Source organism: Uloborus diversus, chromosome 3, assembly GCF_026930045.1.
Source record: "Uloborus diversus isolate 005 chromosome 3, Udiv.v.3.1, whole genome shotgun sequence".
Classification (NCBI taxonomy): Eukaryota; Metazoa; Arthropoda; class Arachnida; order Araneae; family Uloboridae; genus Uloborus; species Uloborus diversus.
Window position 1 is genome coordinate 78,777,948 of NC_072733.1, and position 13,340 is coordinate 78,791,287.

The following is a 13,340-nucleotide window of genomic DNA, read 5'->3' on the forward strand; positions in this document are numbered from 1 at the left end:
TTGTGATTACACGTTTAACTAATTAGTGACGATATCAGGGTTGTAAGAGTTTCGGCCAGTGATGGTTTTAACTATGGATAAAACCGGCTAAAACCAGCTTGTATAAAATCAGTTTTGTCCAGTTTCGGCCATTGGATGTGGATATAGGAAATAATAAAATTTTTAATCAAAATAAATGAGTACACAATTAAAAGACAAATGAAGCACCAATCTCATAATCAGTCACTATTCGATATAAATGAAAACAGTTAATTTTACACCCTAGGCAAGTAATAAATGGCGGAATATTTAAAAAGGTTAGTCACATCATAGGTGAAAAGTGTCATAATTCTTTTAAAATATGTTTGGAACAGTGTAAATACTTGTTTTTACAGTTTTATGTGCACAAAATAAATTTAAATTAAATCAAAGTTATAATTTTTTTTCTAATTCATTGAATACATGTTACAAGTTTTGTGAAGAATAGCTATTAGTTTATAATGCATGCTGTTTCGTATTCTTAATAAAAGAGTGTCTTTTGTCTTTGCTGTGAACAATTTTTAATGTTAAGAAGAAAAGTTGCATTTAAATAAATAAATTAGTTTTAAAAATTATTTCAATTATGATAAACAGACATCCTATCTATTTGAATTTTGCATCAAAATTTGCAACATTATGCATACTAACTGCATGTATATACATATTAGTATGCTTTTATACAATACAGTTTTGGCCAGCTCTATGGTGGTTAATCCAGTTTTGGCTTTAACTGGTTTTTGCCAACGGCATGGCCAAAAAATAGGTTTTTTCCGGCCACAACTACAACCCTGGATGATATTGATAGAAAAATGTATACAGACCTTTAAGGTCAAACATTATCTTTCAATGATTGTTCTTTTGTTTAACAATGCTAAAATCTTAATTTCTTCATTCAAAATAATTTAAACGTTAGAACAACATATATATCCACAGAATGCAACAAAATTACAATTTAATTGAAATGTGTAATAGTTCTATTACATCTTGCAATAAATTTACATATTAAACATATGGAAAATCAGAGAAATATACAGAGTAAATTTTGTTCAGTTTTTCTACCGTCCCGGGCTTTTTACAAAAAAGTGGAGAAAATACAGCTCCAATAGTTTGAGCCCTGCTTCAAACTGCAGAGTTTATTTTCCTCTTTAATTAAACTTAGAACTGAACAGCTAGAAAGCAGTCCATTACTTTATTTTACAAATAATTTTTTACCTACCAGATAAAAAAGAATTTAAAGAGAAAAATAACTTACTAGGTAAATCAACAGATTTGACTTGCATTCCTGGTAATGCAAATTCTTTCATACACTCCTTAAGTCTTGGTATTTGTGACAAAACATAGATAGGGGCAATTGCATAAAGGCGAGGCATTGATAGGCATGCCGTCATCTTTAAGGTTGAATGCTGAAAAGGATATAAATCTATTAATAACAATATTAAAAGAGCTTAAAAACATAGTGAACTCAGCTATAGTGGACCATCAAGGGCTGGCCATTTTTTCTCTGCACTGATATCTGCTTTTTTCGGCGCTAGAGGGCGCTACAGTTGCTGGGGAGTGTTTTTGCTGCTCCTGAGATAAGTGATTTTTTACTGTAATTGTTTATTTTACTACTTTAGTTTCAGTATTTTTATTGTATTTTATCATATAATTAAGTATTCTTGTGCTTTTAAGTCTTATTTTTGATTTACTTGCTTTCTTAAAGTGTTTTTCTATTCTGTGTAGCTAAGCCTAAATTGTGCTGATTTCTTGTTAAGCCTGACTGCTCTGTTTAAGGTGTAACTTGTTTATTTTAATTTACGGCTTGTCTTAGGATTTAGTAATATTTGTATCTTTTACTTCCAATGCTTTCTAATTCTAATAATTAGCATTATTTCTCCAATTTTGTATTTTTGTATTGACTTTTTAAGTGTACCATTTTGAGCTAGAATGAGAGTTATATGCATAATGAAGGAGGTTAAAAGTGGTAAAGGGGACAAGTGGATTTCTTGTGACCTATGTCAGATGTTCTGCTTGTTTAAGGGGAAGGATGAGTCTGAGAAGGATTTCATTTGCACAAATTGTGTTGAACTCTCAGAAATCAGAGTTAGGATGCTTACTTTGGAGGGTGAGTTAGCATTAGGCTGTTAGCGTGTAGGTGGGGTAAACACTCCAGAGGGAAAGGGGGGAAGTTAGCAAAAAGGAGGTTGGCATTAGCTGTGTGTTAGATAGTGGGAATATTCCAGAATTAAAGGAGGAAGTTAGTAAAAAGGATGTGGGAATTAGCTGTGTGTTAGATAGTGGGAAAATTCCAGAGGTAAAGGGGAAAGCTATTGCTGAGGCGACTGACTGGGAAACAAAGGGTATAATTTTGGGAGATTCAATGGTGCGTGAGGTGGGAAACTCAATAGGCAGAGTTAGACGTAAGGTGGCCAGATGTTGTTTGCCAGGGGCTCGGGTGAGAGATGTAAATAGGGTTGCTGAAAAGAAGGGGGTATTTAATAAAGAGGATGTAGTTACTTTGTGGGTGGGAACTAACGATGTAGGCCATAGTAACAATGATGAGTTTACAAAGGAATGGGATTCCCTGTTGGACAAAGCAACCAACTGTTCAGCAAATGTCCAAGTGGTTGGTTTGCTTCCCAGGTATGGAGTGCATAGGAGTTGGTTAAACCAACGGGCTAGGTGTATGAACCTGGTACTCAAGGAAATTTGCGTTAAGCGTAGTATCAGGTATATTGATGTGTGGAGTAGATGTAAACGAGATTGGATTGCTAGGGATGGCCTACATCTGAGCTCTACAGGGGTCAAAATGGTTAGTAGTTTGGTTTTAGAGGCTTCAGAATCAAAAAACTAAGTTTCAGGAGCAGAATTCGAAAGGATACTAACTATCGGGATTTTAGTAGAAACGGAAATAGGGTGGCTAATAAGAGAAAAGATTTTAACACTTGGGATTCAAACAATCGTGCAGCATTAAATAAAAGTAAGATGGGCTTACTTAAGGTTTTTTATACAAATGCTCGTAGTATTAGGAACAAGATGGAAGAATTGAAAAGCATAATTATAGACAAGAGGTTGGATATTATTGGAGTTACTGAGACATGGGCTACCGAAAGTGATGATTTATTATCTATTGCTGGGTATAATTTGTTTAGACAAGATAGAGTAGGTAAAAGAGGTGGTGGGGTTTTATTTTATGTCAGAGACACTTTAATTTGCAATGAATTGGTAATTAATGATAAACCTAATCAGATTGATATGATTTGGCTGGAGTTGATTAGTAATAAGGGCAAAAAACTATGTTTGGGGAATATTTATAGGCCACCCAACTTAAGCCAGGGTCAAGACGAACAGATGTTTAGTATTATTAGTGACATTTCTAGCAAGGGGTCAGTCATCATAATGGGAGATTTTAATTTTCCAGGAATTGATTGGAATAATTTGTACCATAGTAATAGCAGAGAAGAGGATTTTTTGAAAGTAATTGGTGACTGTTTCTTAGATCAAATTGTAACTCAGGGTACTCGACAGGACGCGATTTTAGATCTATTTTTTTGCGACATGGAAGGCTCTGTTCAGGGGTTATGTGTAGGGGAACACATTGGAGATAGTGACCACAACAGTATTAGGTTTGGAATTAAATTTGATATGCACAAAGTAGAGAATTTTAGGTTTGTGCCCAATTTCAGAAATACTGACTTTGTGGCACTTCGGCAGAGTTTGAAAGCAGTTTTTTCTTCTGGATTGGACAATAGCGATGTGAATCTTCAGTGGGCAGAGTTTAAGGAAAATCTAGCGAATACGGTTAGGGATCATGTTCCTTTTAGGAGAAAGGGTGTCAACACTAAAATTTGGCCAATGTGGTTCTCCAGGGAAACTAAAGACGCTCTAAATTACAAGCAAGCTGCTTTTCATAGGTTTAGAGAAACAGGTCACAGTGCAGATAGGCTCCAATATTGTAAGGCAAGGCGTAATTTTAAGTATTTGGTACGGATTCAGAAAAGAGAGTTGGAGCAAAGACTGGCAGATAACATAAACAGGAATCCCAAGAGGTTTTTTTGCATACGCTAATTCGGGGAAAGTTCGAAATAGTCATATTGGGTCACTGGTTGATGAGCACGGAATTTTAATTCAGGACGATAATGATATTGCTAATGTTCTTAATAACTTTTTTCGAGTGTTTTTAACGATAACTGTATCTCAACAGTTGACACCAACAAGACACAAGCTATAGTACAGCTTGAGGACTTTTTATTTTCCAGGGATGACGTTTTACTTCATTTGAAAAAAATTAAAGAGACTAAGGCTCTGGGGCCAGATAATATTTATCCGAAAATTTTAGTTGAATGTGCAGAGGAATTAGCAGATGTAATCGCAAACATTTTCAATGCTTCTTATAATTCGGGGACAGTGCCAGAGGACTGGAAGCTGGCTAACATTACACTGCTCTTCAAGAAAGGGTCTAAAGGGAGTGCGGGAAATTATAGACCTGTGAGTCTAACTTCGGTGATTTGCAAAATTTTTGAAACATTGATGAAAATTAAGATAGTAAATTTTCTAGAGACTAATAATCTATTGACTAGTTTTCAGTACGGTTTCAGGAAAGGTAAATCTTGTGCAACTAATTTATTACATTTCTATGACAAAGTTACCATGGCTTTGGACAATAAGAAGCCTGTAGATGTTGTTTACATTGATTTTCAAAAAGCTTTCGATAAGGTACCGCATGTTGCTCTACTTAGCAAATTAGCTGATATAGGAATAGGAGGGAAAACTTTCATTTGGGTAAAAAATTGGCTGACCGGAAGGAAACAAAGAGTAGTTGTAAGGGGAAATTATTTTAATTGGAGTGAGGTCTTAAGCGGGGTTCCTCAAGGATCAGTGTTAGGGCCTGTTTTGTTCATTGTCTTTATGAACGATATTCACAAAAATATTTTTGGGAACATGAATTGTTTTGCTGATGATGTCAAAGTTATGGGGACTGTAGAAAATGAAGAACAAGCAAATCAGCTGCAAGAGGATCTAGATCATATTATGGAGTGGGCTGATAAATGGGGTATGGCTGTTAATGTTGGGAAATGTCAAGTGCTACATTTAGGGCATGGAAATAAGTGTACAAGTTATTATTTGCAAGGTTCAGTCATTAGTCAGGCAGACAAAGTTACTGATCTGGGGGTCCTAATAAGTCAGGATTTAAAGTTTAGCCAACAGTGCAGCATTGCTAGCAACAAAGCCAATAAGATGATTGGGTTTATCAATAGATCTATTTCAAATAAATGTAAAGAAGTTCTTCTGCCCTTATATAGAAGTTTGGTAAGACCCCATTTGGAGTATGCTGTTCAGTTTTGGTCTCCTTATCTTAAGAAAGACATTAATGTATTGGAAAGGGTTCAAAGGCGGGCTACAAGGCTAATAAGTGGACTTTCCCACTTAGATTATGATTCCAGGCTTAGAAGGCTAAAAATGTACAGTCTTGAGCAAAGAAGAGACCGAGGGGACATGATTCAGCTGTTTAAATTTATTAAAATGAAAGATGTTACGGGGCTAAAGTTTAGCACTGAAAACAGGACAAGGGGTCATTGTTTTAAGCTATTTAAATCTCAGGCTAACATGGATATTAGGAAAAATTATTATTTTAGCAGGGTAGTGGAACCTTGGAACAGCTTACCGGAAGAGGTGGTAATGAGCAAAGGAGTAGACAGTTTTAAGAGGGCCATTGATCTTCACTGGGGATTGTAAATTGACTAGGACCAGTCTAGCTGGGCCCAGAGCCTGTTGCTGGTCGTCACTTTTGTATTTGTATAAATGATGCCAACACTATTTCAATAGTTAAAAAATACAATTTACAGCATTTAATTTCATCAGACCTTATATTTGCACAAGATAAAACAAAATTGAACTTGAAAATGTATCATATTAAGTTCAATGATAGTTAATAATGTTAGTAATTTAAGTTTACACCTTAAAGTAACAAAAAAATAAAATCCTCAATTAATGAAGTAGTTACTGTAAAAACCCTTATTTTCTAAAGCCATAAAATTGATAGAAATTAAGATATTGGGGATTTCACAAGCTTAAAATTTAACTAAATTTATAAGAACAGAACCATAGTTTTTTTATAAATATTTCCTTAATATTAAACTCTTTCAATTAAAACTAGCTACTGGTAAACCACTGGTACATTTAAAAAAATCATTTATCGTAAAGTTGGTGATACTGCAGAGCTGTATAACTTGCTTGGAAATATGGATATTTTATCCTTAAAAATTGCAATGCCCAGTACTGATAATTTTGCATCATGGTGACCTGATGCACTTTTGATTCAGCCAGGCCTATCATTTAGGGGGGGGGGGGGGTCAATTGATCCTCCTGGCTTTGAAAAATGAATGTTTTTACATATAAGGGTGTGTGGTTTTTTGTTGTTTTCTGATAAAATTTACATTTAGTATGCACTCTGTGCCCTCTCAATAAAAATTCAAAATGACAGGCCTGCATTTAACACTGGGTTCAATGTTCTATCTTTTCCTTTTTTAAAGCAAAAACTGAAGGTTAAATTTTTATTATTAAAAAAGATCCTTACTTTTGTAGTTTCTATATGTACAAATGAAATATGCTTTTTTTTTTTTTTTTTTTTTTAATGATAAATTTGTGAAAATACACTTCCATTTCAAAAATAAATCATGTTATTATTTTAAATATTCATAGAAATTATGTTGCATTAAAAATATTTTGCATAAACTTTGCAAAACCTGTTCACTGAATAAAGGATTATGAGCATGGCACAAGTACTTTGTGATAGAAAAGTCCACATAATAAAAAGTCCTACATACATTGGGAATAAAAAATGTATCACTGTGATACAACATTACACAGCATGCTATATTTCGCCCATTTGTAACATTGCAGTTGATTTGTATCTCCCCAAAGAAGGGGGAGGGGCAGAATACAGGATTCATACCCTTAAGGGAGAAAAAAATTCAAGCACTTTTCAAGGCAAAAAAAAACAAAAAAAATTTCAAGGCAATATCATAAATTTCTACTAAAAATACAGTATGCAGATTTCATTTAATGCAAACATATAAATAATAGGCAATAATATAAAAAAGTAAAGGGAAACAAAATTGTCTTTTCTACAAGAGACACTTTGAAAAAAAGATCTACTGTGACAAAAGTTTTTTTGCAAATGTCCAAAAAGCTTGGTTATAAAAAGGAGCAGATCCCATGAGGTTTAATTTTGAAATCTACATTCAACGAAGTATATTATTTAATAGAATCTGCAAGTGAAAAATAAGAATTAAAAAAAAAAAAAAACTTTTGTGAATGCTTTTAACTGCTATGGGGAGAAACCAAAATACCTAAGTTCAATGGAATAGCCAGAGAGGAGGTTTTGAAGTCCCCCCCCCCCCCCAGTTTCAACATTTAGTTCTAATATTGATAGTGTATAAGGGTTGTTACACACATGAGGGCAGTTATAAACAAAAAAACAACCAGAAATTAATTTCCGGTTGCACTATAAAGTAAATAGAAAAATATTAGAGGTTCGCAAATTATTTATAAATAAGCAAAATATGCAAATCAACTATTCATATGTATGTAATACATGTTAAGTTAGTAAGGCATTTCAACTGTCCTCAAGTAAATTTAAAAATTAGTAAGAAAAAAAACATTTTATAAAAGTCCCCAGTCCAGTCTCCATACCTCAAAATTTGCAAAAGCTGCTTAAGTGATAAATACTCTGAATGTAAACTTGAGCCTGCTTTTACTGAATAACTTGTAATAGTCAATAAGTGGAAGTTCCGATTCATAGAGTCATTCTTCCAAATTGAAAAGCTTCACAAGAAGTTGACATACCCTATTATAACAAAAGAAGTTTTATTTTGAGAACAAATGGGTTCTTGTTGAAATTAGAATTTAAATTTAGAAAAGCAATAATATTCAGGTATGATTGTGAGTTCATAAAAAATCACCTGAAAGTTTCAAAGAGCAATTCGGGGGGAGCGGGGGAGTAATTTTTAAAACTAAGACCCCTATTACTTAAACATACATGTGTACAACAATTACTTTTGATATACATTTCTTATGTTAAGGTAATTTATTAAATCAAAACATTGTGCATATAAGTACCAGGTCCAATCCCTGTTGATAACCAGCAACAAGCACTGAGCCTAGCTAAGCTGGTGATAGTCAATTAATTAGACCTCAATGAAGATCAATGACCTTCCTTAAGCTATCTACCCCTGCGCTGATTACAGCCTCTTCTGGTAAGCTGTTCAAGTGCTCATAGCCCAACAAAAGTAATAATTTTAAAAAATTTAAGTAAAGGAGGAAAATTGGAAGTAGGGAGATGAAAGCATAACACTACTGGATTTCCGGCGAATAACCAAAACCCAATCACCCATTTATTTTAGCAGACATGAAAATGTTGTACTTATAAATTCAACTTTATAAAGTTATATAATTCAACTTGATATTTAAAATACAAACTTAAGTTAAAATTTTAGGTGCTCAATTGATTAAATTTAAGATTTTTTCAAAAAAATGTGTTATAACCAAAAATTAGCTAATGATAACTAAACTCAAAATTGCAAAATTAAATAAGTATGTGTGATTAAACAAAACAAAAGAAATTATTTTTAGTTATTAAAAAATAATATAAAAGAAGCTCATCTGATATAGCATGTGTCAAAATAATTTCTAATTGCTAAAAATATAAAAATATTTACAAGATGCAAAAGGGTTGAAACCTCAAACAAAGGAAGCAAATTTTCGCAAATTAAGTTCAATGTTGGCATGTTTCCCATAAAATAAATTTGTTTATTTTTTACTAAAATTAAACATAAAATATGATAATCTAAGGTGACATTTATGTAAAAAACATCTGATTAGCCATAATATTTAAATATTTGCAATATGCAAAAAGATTGAAATTTCAGACACAAGAAGCAATTTTTTGCAAAGTCTGAGTAAGTTCAACATTGGCATGTTTTACAAAAAATAAATATATTTATTTTTTACTAAAACGAAGCAAAAAATATGCTAATCTGAGGTAGCATGCGCGAAAATAACATTCAATTAGTCAAAATATTTAAATATTTGCAGGATGCAAAAAGATTGAAATTTCAAAAGCAAGAGCAATTTTGAGCAAAATCCGAGCAAGTTCAATGTTGTCACGGTTTTCAAAATAATTCCTTTGTAAAATACTGAAATTAAACAAAATATAAACTAACCTCAGGTACCATATGTAAAAATAGCTTTCGATCGTAAAAAACTTCAAAATATTTACAAGATGCAAAAGGATTGAAATCCAAACACAGAAGCAATTTTCGCGATGTTGCAAATCGAACACATGTTAAGAAAAGTGCATTGGTGAAATACTTTTTAAAAAAAATCTAAGCACAATCCAATGATTTTTGAAGAAATTTAAGCACTAAGGAACTTTTTCAAGGTTTGCAAGCACCTGAACATGAATTTTTTTTTTCAAGCACTTTTCAAGGTTTTTCAAGGGCGTACGAACTTTGAGAAAAATAACCCATTTATTTATTTTATTTTACTGCATACCGAAACAGTTTATGAAAAAGTGTGCTCTAAAATTCGAAACCAAACAAAACAATTCTGATTGTATCTGAAGTACAGTGGCTCCCAAAAGTGTTCGTACAATTTGAAATTTTTTAGTAAAACCAAAATAACCCCAAACTGAATTTGAATATGAAGTCCAATATTTTTTTCACATCTCATTCCTATGTCATTCTAAATACAACCCAGTAGATTTTTCAAAATATTGACGGATCTTCTTTTTGAAATGGGTCAAAAAACGAAGAGGCAGAAATAACCCGCCACAAAAGTCATCGTACACTCAAATGTTTTTTTTTTTTTTTTGAATAAATTCATGATGAAAATTATCCTATGTCGTTTTTTTTTTTATTTTTGCATTGTGTTGACTAGGGCTGGGCGATATACCATCATACATCGATATATATCTAATACCGCGATAACGATATTTAGATTTCTATCTGTCCGATATATCATTTGGAAAGAAAATACAGGACTTAATTACGAAGAAATTAAAATATTGACTTAAAAATACATAATCTTTCATAGCTCTGTGTGATGAGCGAGTGTTTGAAATTTCAAGATATTTCTGCTTTCTTCAAACAGTTATTTAATTTTTAATTATAGTAAAAGGGAAAAATGCACAAGGCTGCCGAAGGTAAATGTGGGCCCCTTTTTCAGTTAGGTCTCCGGATCCTCTCCCCCTATCAAGTTTTCAAAACTTATACTACTACCATTCAGAGCGGGGGCCTTCCAAGGACCCCCGCACTCTTTCTGACAAAGCTGACATGGCCACTCGTAGGCACATAAAAGTGAATGTGCATTGGTTAAGAAAGCATCCTAATGCAACAATTAAAAATTAACCAACTGAGGTATCAACACAATTCATAGTTCAAATTAAACATTAACTATTGATATTGAGCTGAATAAAATGTTTAAGAAAAATACTGAACAGAAATATCTTTATTTTTAAAAAAAACGAAAAATCCTAATAAGAATACTTTATGTTGCACATTTATCACACAAGAAGGAATACAACTCAATTTTTTTCAGTTCTGAACGAATATACAAATAACTTTAGATCTGAAATTAGGAGGAAATATATTAGCGCCATTCATAACACACGGCAAATGTACTGCTCCTTTACCATTAAATGAGGTCAGTTATGCTGCAAATTTCTCTTTTTTTTAAGGCCCTAGATCAGCAGTTCTCAACCCATGAGCGACAGCCCACAAGTGGGTCATGAAAAGCATGTTGCCGGGGTCATGGACACTGGTCGAAAATCTGAACCAAGATGAATCTTAGGGTACTAATTTCCGGTTTTTGCGAAAATTCACTTATTAGATATACTGTCACTCAGAAACTCTCCCTTGCTCATCGCCAATAAGGAACTTTAGGATTAAAATTTTTCATATTTCTTAGGAACTTTCCCCTATAACTGAAGATGAAATCTAATTAATCAGAAACTGCTTTAATGAAAATTACAGAAGAAACTAGTGTTAGCTTCAAGCTTCAAATTAAAAATGCTCCTCCTTTCCTGAAATGGCATGATGACTAACTAGTGAATTGAGGCACTCGAGGGGCTTTTCGACAACCTACTTGTTTAAATGAGACTTTTCGTTGCAGTTTGAAAAAATAATAATATAGAAATACATTGAATGTTATGAATTCTTTGAGACTAAAACTATCCAGTTTCAATCCAGACATCAACTCCCTCATAGAGAAAAGAACAACGTCAAAAATCCCATGGAGTTTTAACTTTGATGACTTGTTTTTGAGTTTATTTTCAGCTATGCCAGTTAAATGAATGCAATAAAGATATTTTTCTTCCCCAAAAATTATTTTGAAAATTGTTCTTGTACAGAATATTTATATCTGTGGTGCAACATAAGGGGAGAAGGGGATTAACACCTACAGAACTCGTTTTTAACGCACTTTCAGTTCTAATATACGGTATTATTTACACTTAAGGACAGTTATGACCAGGTGCTCCCCCCCCCCCCCCAGAAAGTAAATTTTGGCGGTGCAAATAATATATATAGTAGTTAGTGGGCCTCAGTCATGTCTTCTACAAAATTGGTGGGCAGCACAATCCAAAAGGTTGGGAACTGCTGCTTTTAGATAAACGCGATATAATAAAGGGCCTGACAACACAGAACTGACATTTCGAAATTTTCCATGGGAAGGGGAGTTGTACAGCATATTTCTATAAATTATACCAAAAAAAACCGCATTAAACCATTCACTTACAGGTAAATACATTAATTATCTAAGCTTAGGGGGAACAATCGACACTTCCCCCTCCCTGACGAGCCTGAGTTGTAATACATAAGTTGAATTTTGAGGTGACAAATTAGAGAGTGCAAAAACGGGGGAAATTCCTTTCTCCCATGACAGAATAAAACTTTTCAGAAGAAGGGATAATTCCCCTTACCCCGAGGCATTGAAAGAAAAAGAAAGATCAGTGAAGACTAAGAAAAAGGTAACAGTTTTTAAAGTATGCTAAAATATACCTCTTCCTACAACTAGATGACACCGACTGTTTCACAGCAAGATGCGGTGCACGCTTTAATCACGCGCGATCGTCTGCTGGGTAAATAAAAACAAACAGCGATGAGTTGAGCTGTTTTTAATGTTCAGCAATCTCATAAACATTCGCGATCAAAATCAAGGCGAAACTAATCACGGAAGTAGAGGAAGGGGGAATTTTGTTAGGGAAAGAATATTTAAATTTGTTCAAAAAGAAATAGATATTAAGAACACTTTTAGACGTGCTGCAACTAAATTTAGTAGCAATGCCTTTCTTCCAATGACGACTATCTCAGAGGTGATATGACGCCAGAATGTCTGAATCAAAAACTGTTAAGAAAGAATTCAAGCGGTTTGATTTCTTTTATTTTCGGCGGTTTTTTGAACTTATTTTTTCTCACTTATGACATGAAATGATAAATATCTAACCCTATTTCAAATGAAAACAATCTTACTTAAAGTTACATGCAATATGGTCTCATATCAAAGATCAAAAATTATAACCTTTTTATAGCAGTATTTTCTTCCTTTCTTTCCCTTTTTTTTTCTTTTTTTTTTTTGAGGAATCATGAATTGCTTATATTGTTTTCACTTGACTGATGAATGACGTTCGTCCTTTGATTTTATTTTTCTATGCTTATAATGCAGACGTACATGTGCCTGGGAATCGAATTATTAATAAAAACAACCCTTTACGCAATCTTTTTCACGCAAAAACAGTATCCAGCATCTATCTCCTGGCATTTGTTTTGACTTTTGAAGTCTTGAATTCAATTCAGGGTTGCAATAAAAGCCATTAGTAGAAACAAGAAACCTATTGTAAGGGTCCTATTGCAATTCGTGCTTCCGAAAAAGCATAATTTGAATTCAAGATTTTAAGATTCAAACCTTTTTTTTGATTTCAAATTGTCTCAGTTTGATGATATGCCTATTTTTTTTTTTAATTTTATTTGAAAAAATTGTATAGTTTCATAAGCAAGCGATGCTGCCTGGCGTTCCAACGGTCGTTGACCTCGAAAATAAAAGTTGTGTCAAGTGACGCACGTTCAACAATCAGGGTAAAATAAAAAGAACAAAATATTGTGTGTCTATACACGAACCATACGGACTCGTCCTAGAACCCGTCTGAGGGATTCTAGTAAAAATAAACCGATGAAAAGTAAAGCACGACACACTTTACAGCAAATCTAGCAAGGTAAGAAAAATTCTTCAGTAATAACTCCTCGGATAATATTCCCCGCTAAGAACCCAATTTTCATATCTAACTT

General features: G+C 33.3%; 1 protein-coding gene across 2 annotated transcripts in view; it reads right to left on the reverse strand.

The window, feature by feature from the left end:
• LOC129219364 (glyoxylate/hydroxypyruvate reductase A-like) overlaps positions 1–12,142 on the reverse strand; it is a 117,812-nt gene extending 105,670 nt beyond the window's left edge. The window contains exons 1-2 of one of the 2 annotated variants that reach the window (XM_054853740.1): positions 12,057–12,142; positions 1,271–1,421 (exon numbers count right to left, since the gene is read on the reverse strand). In XM_054853740.1, the coding sequence (XP_054709715.1) occupies positions 1,271–1,406 (136 nt within the window). In that variant the 5' untranslated portion in view covers positions 1,407–1,421; positions 12,057–12,142. Of the gene's footprint in view, positions 1–1,270; positions 1,422–7,692; positions 7,826–12,056 lie in introns of those variants that run through there. The other variant, XM_054853738.1, reaches the window with a different exon arrangement.
• Between the last annotated feature and the right edge of the window lie 1,198 nt (positions 12,143–13,340).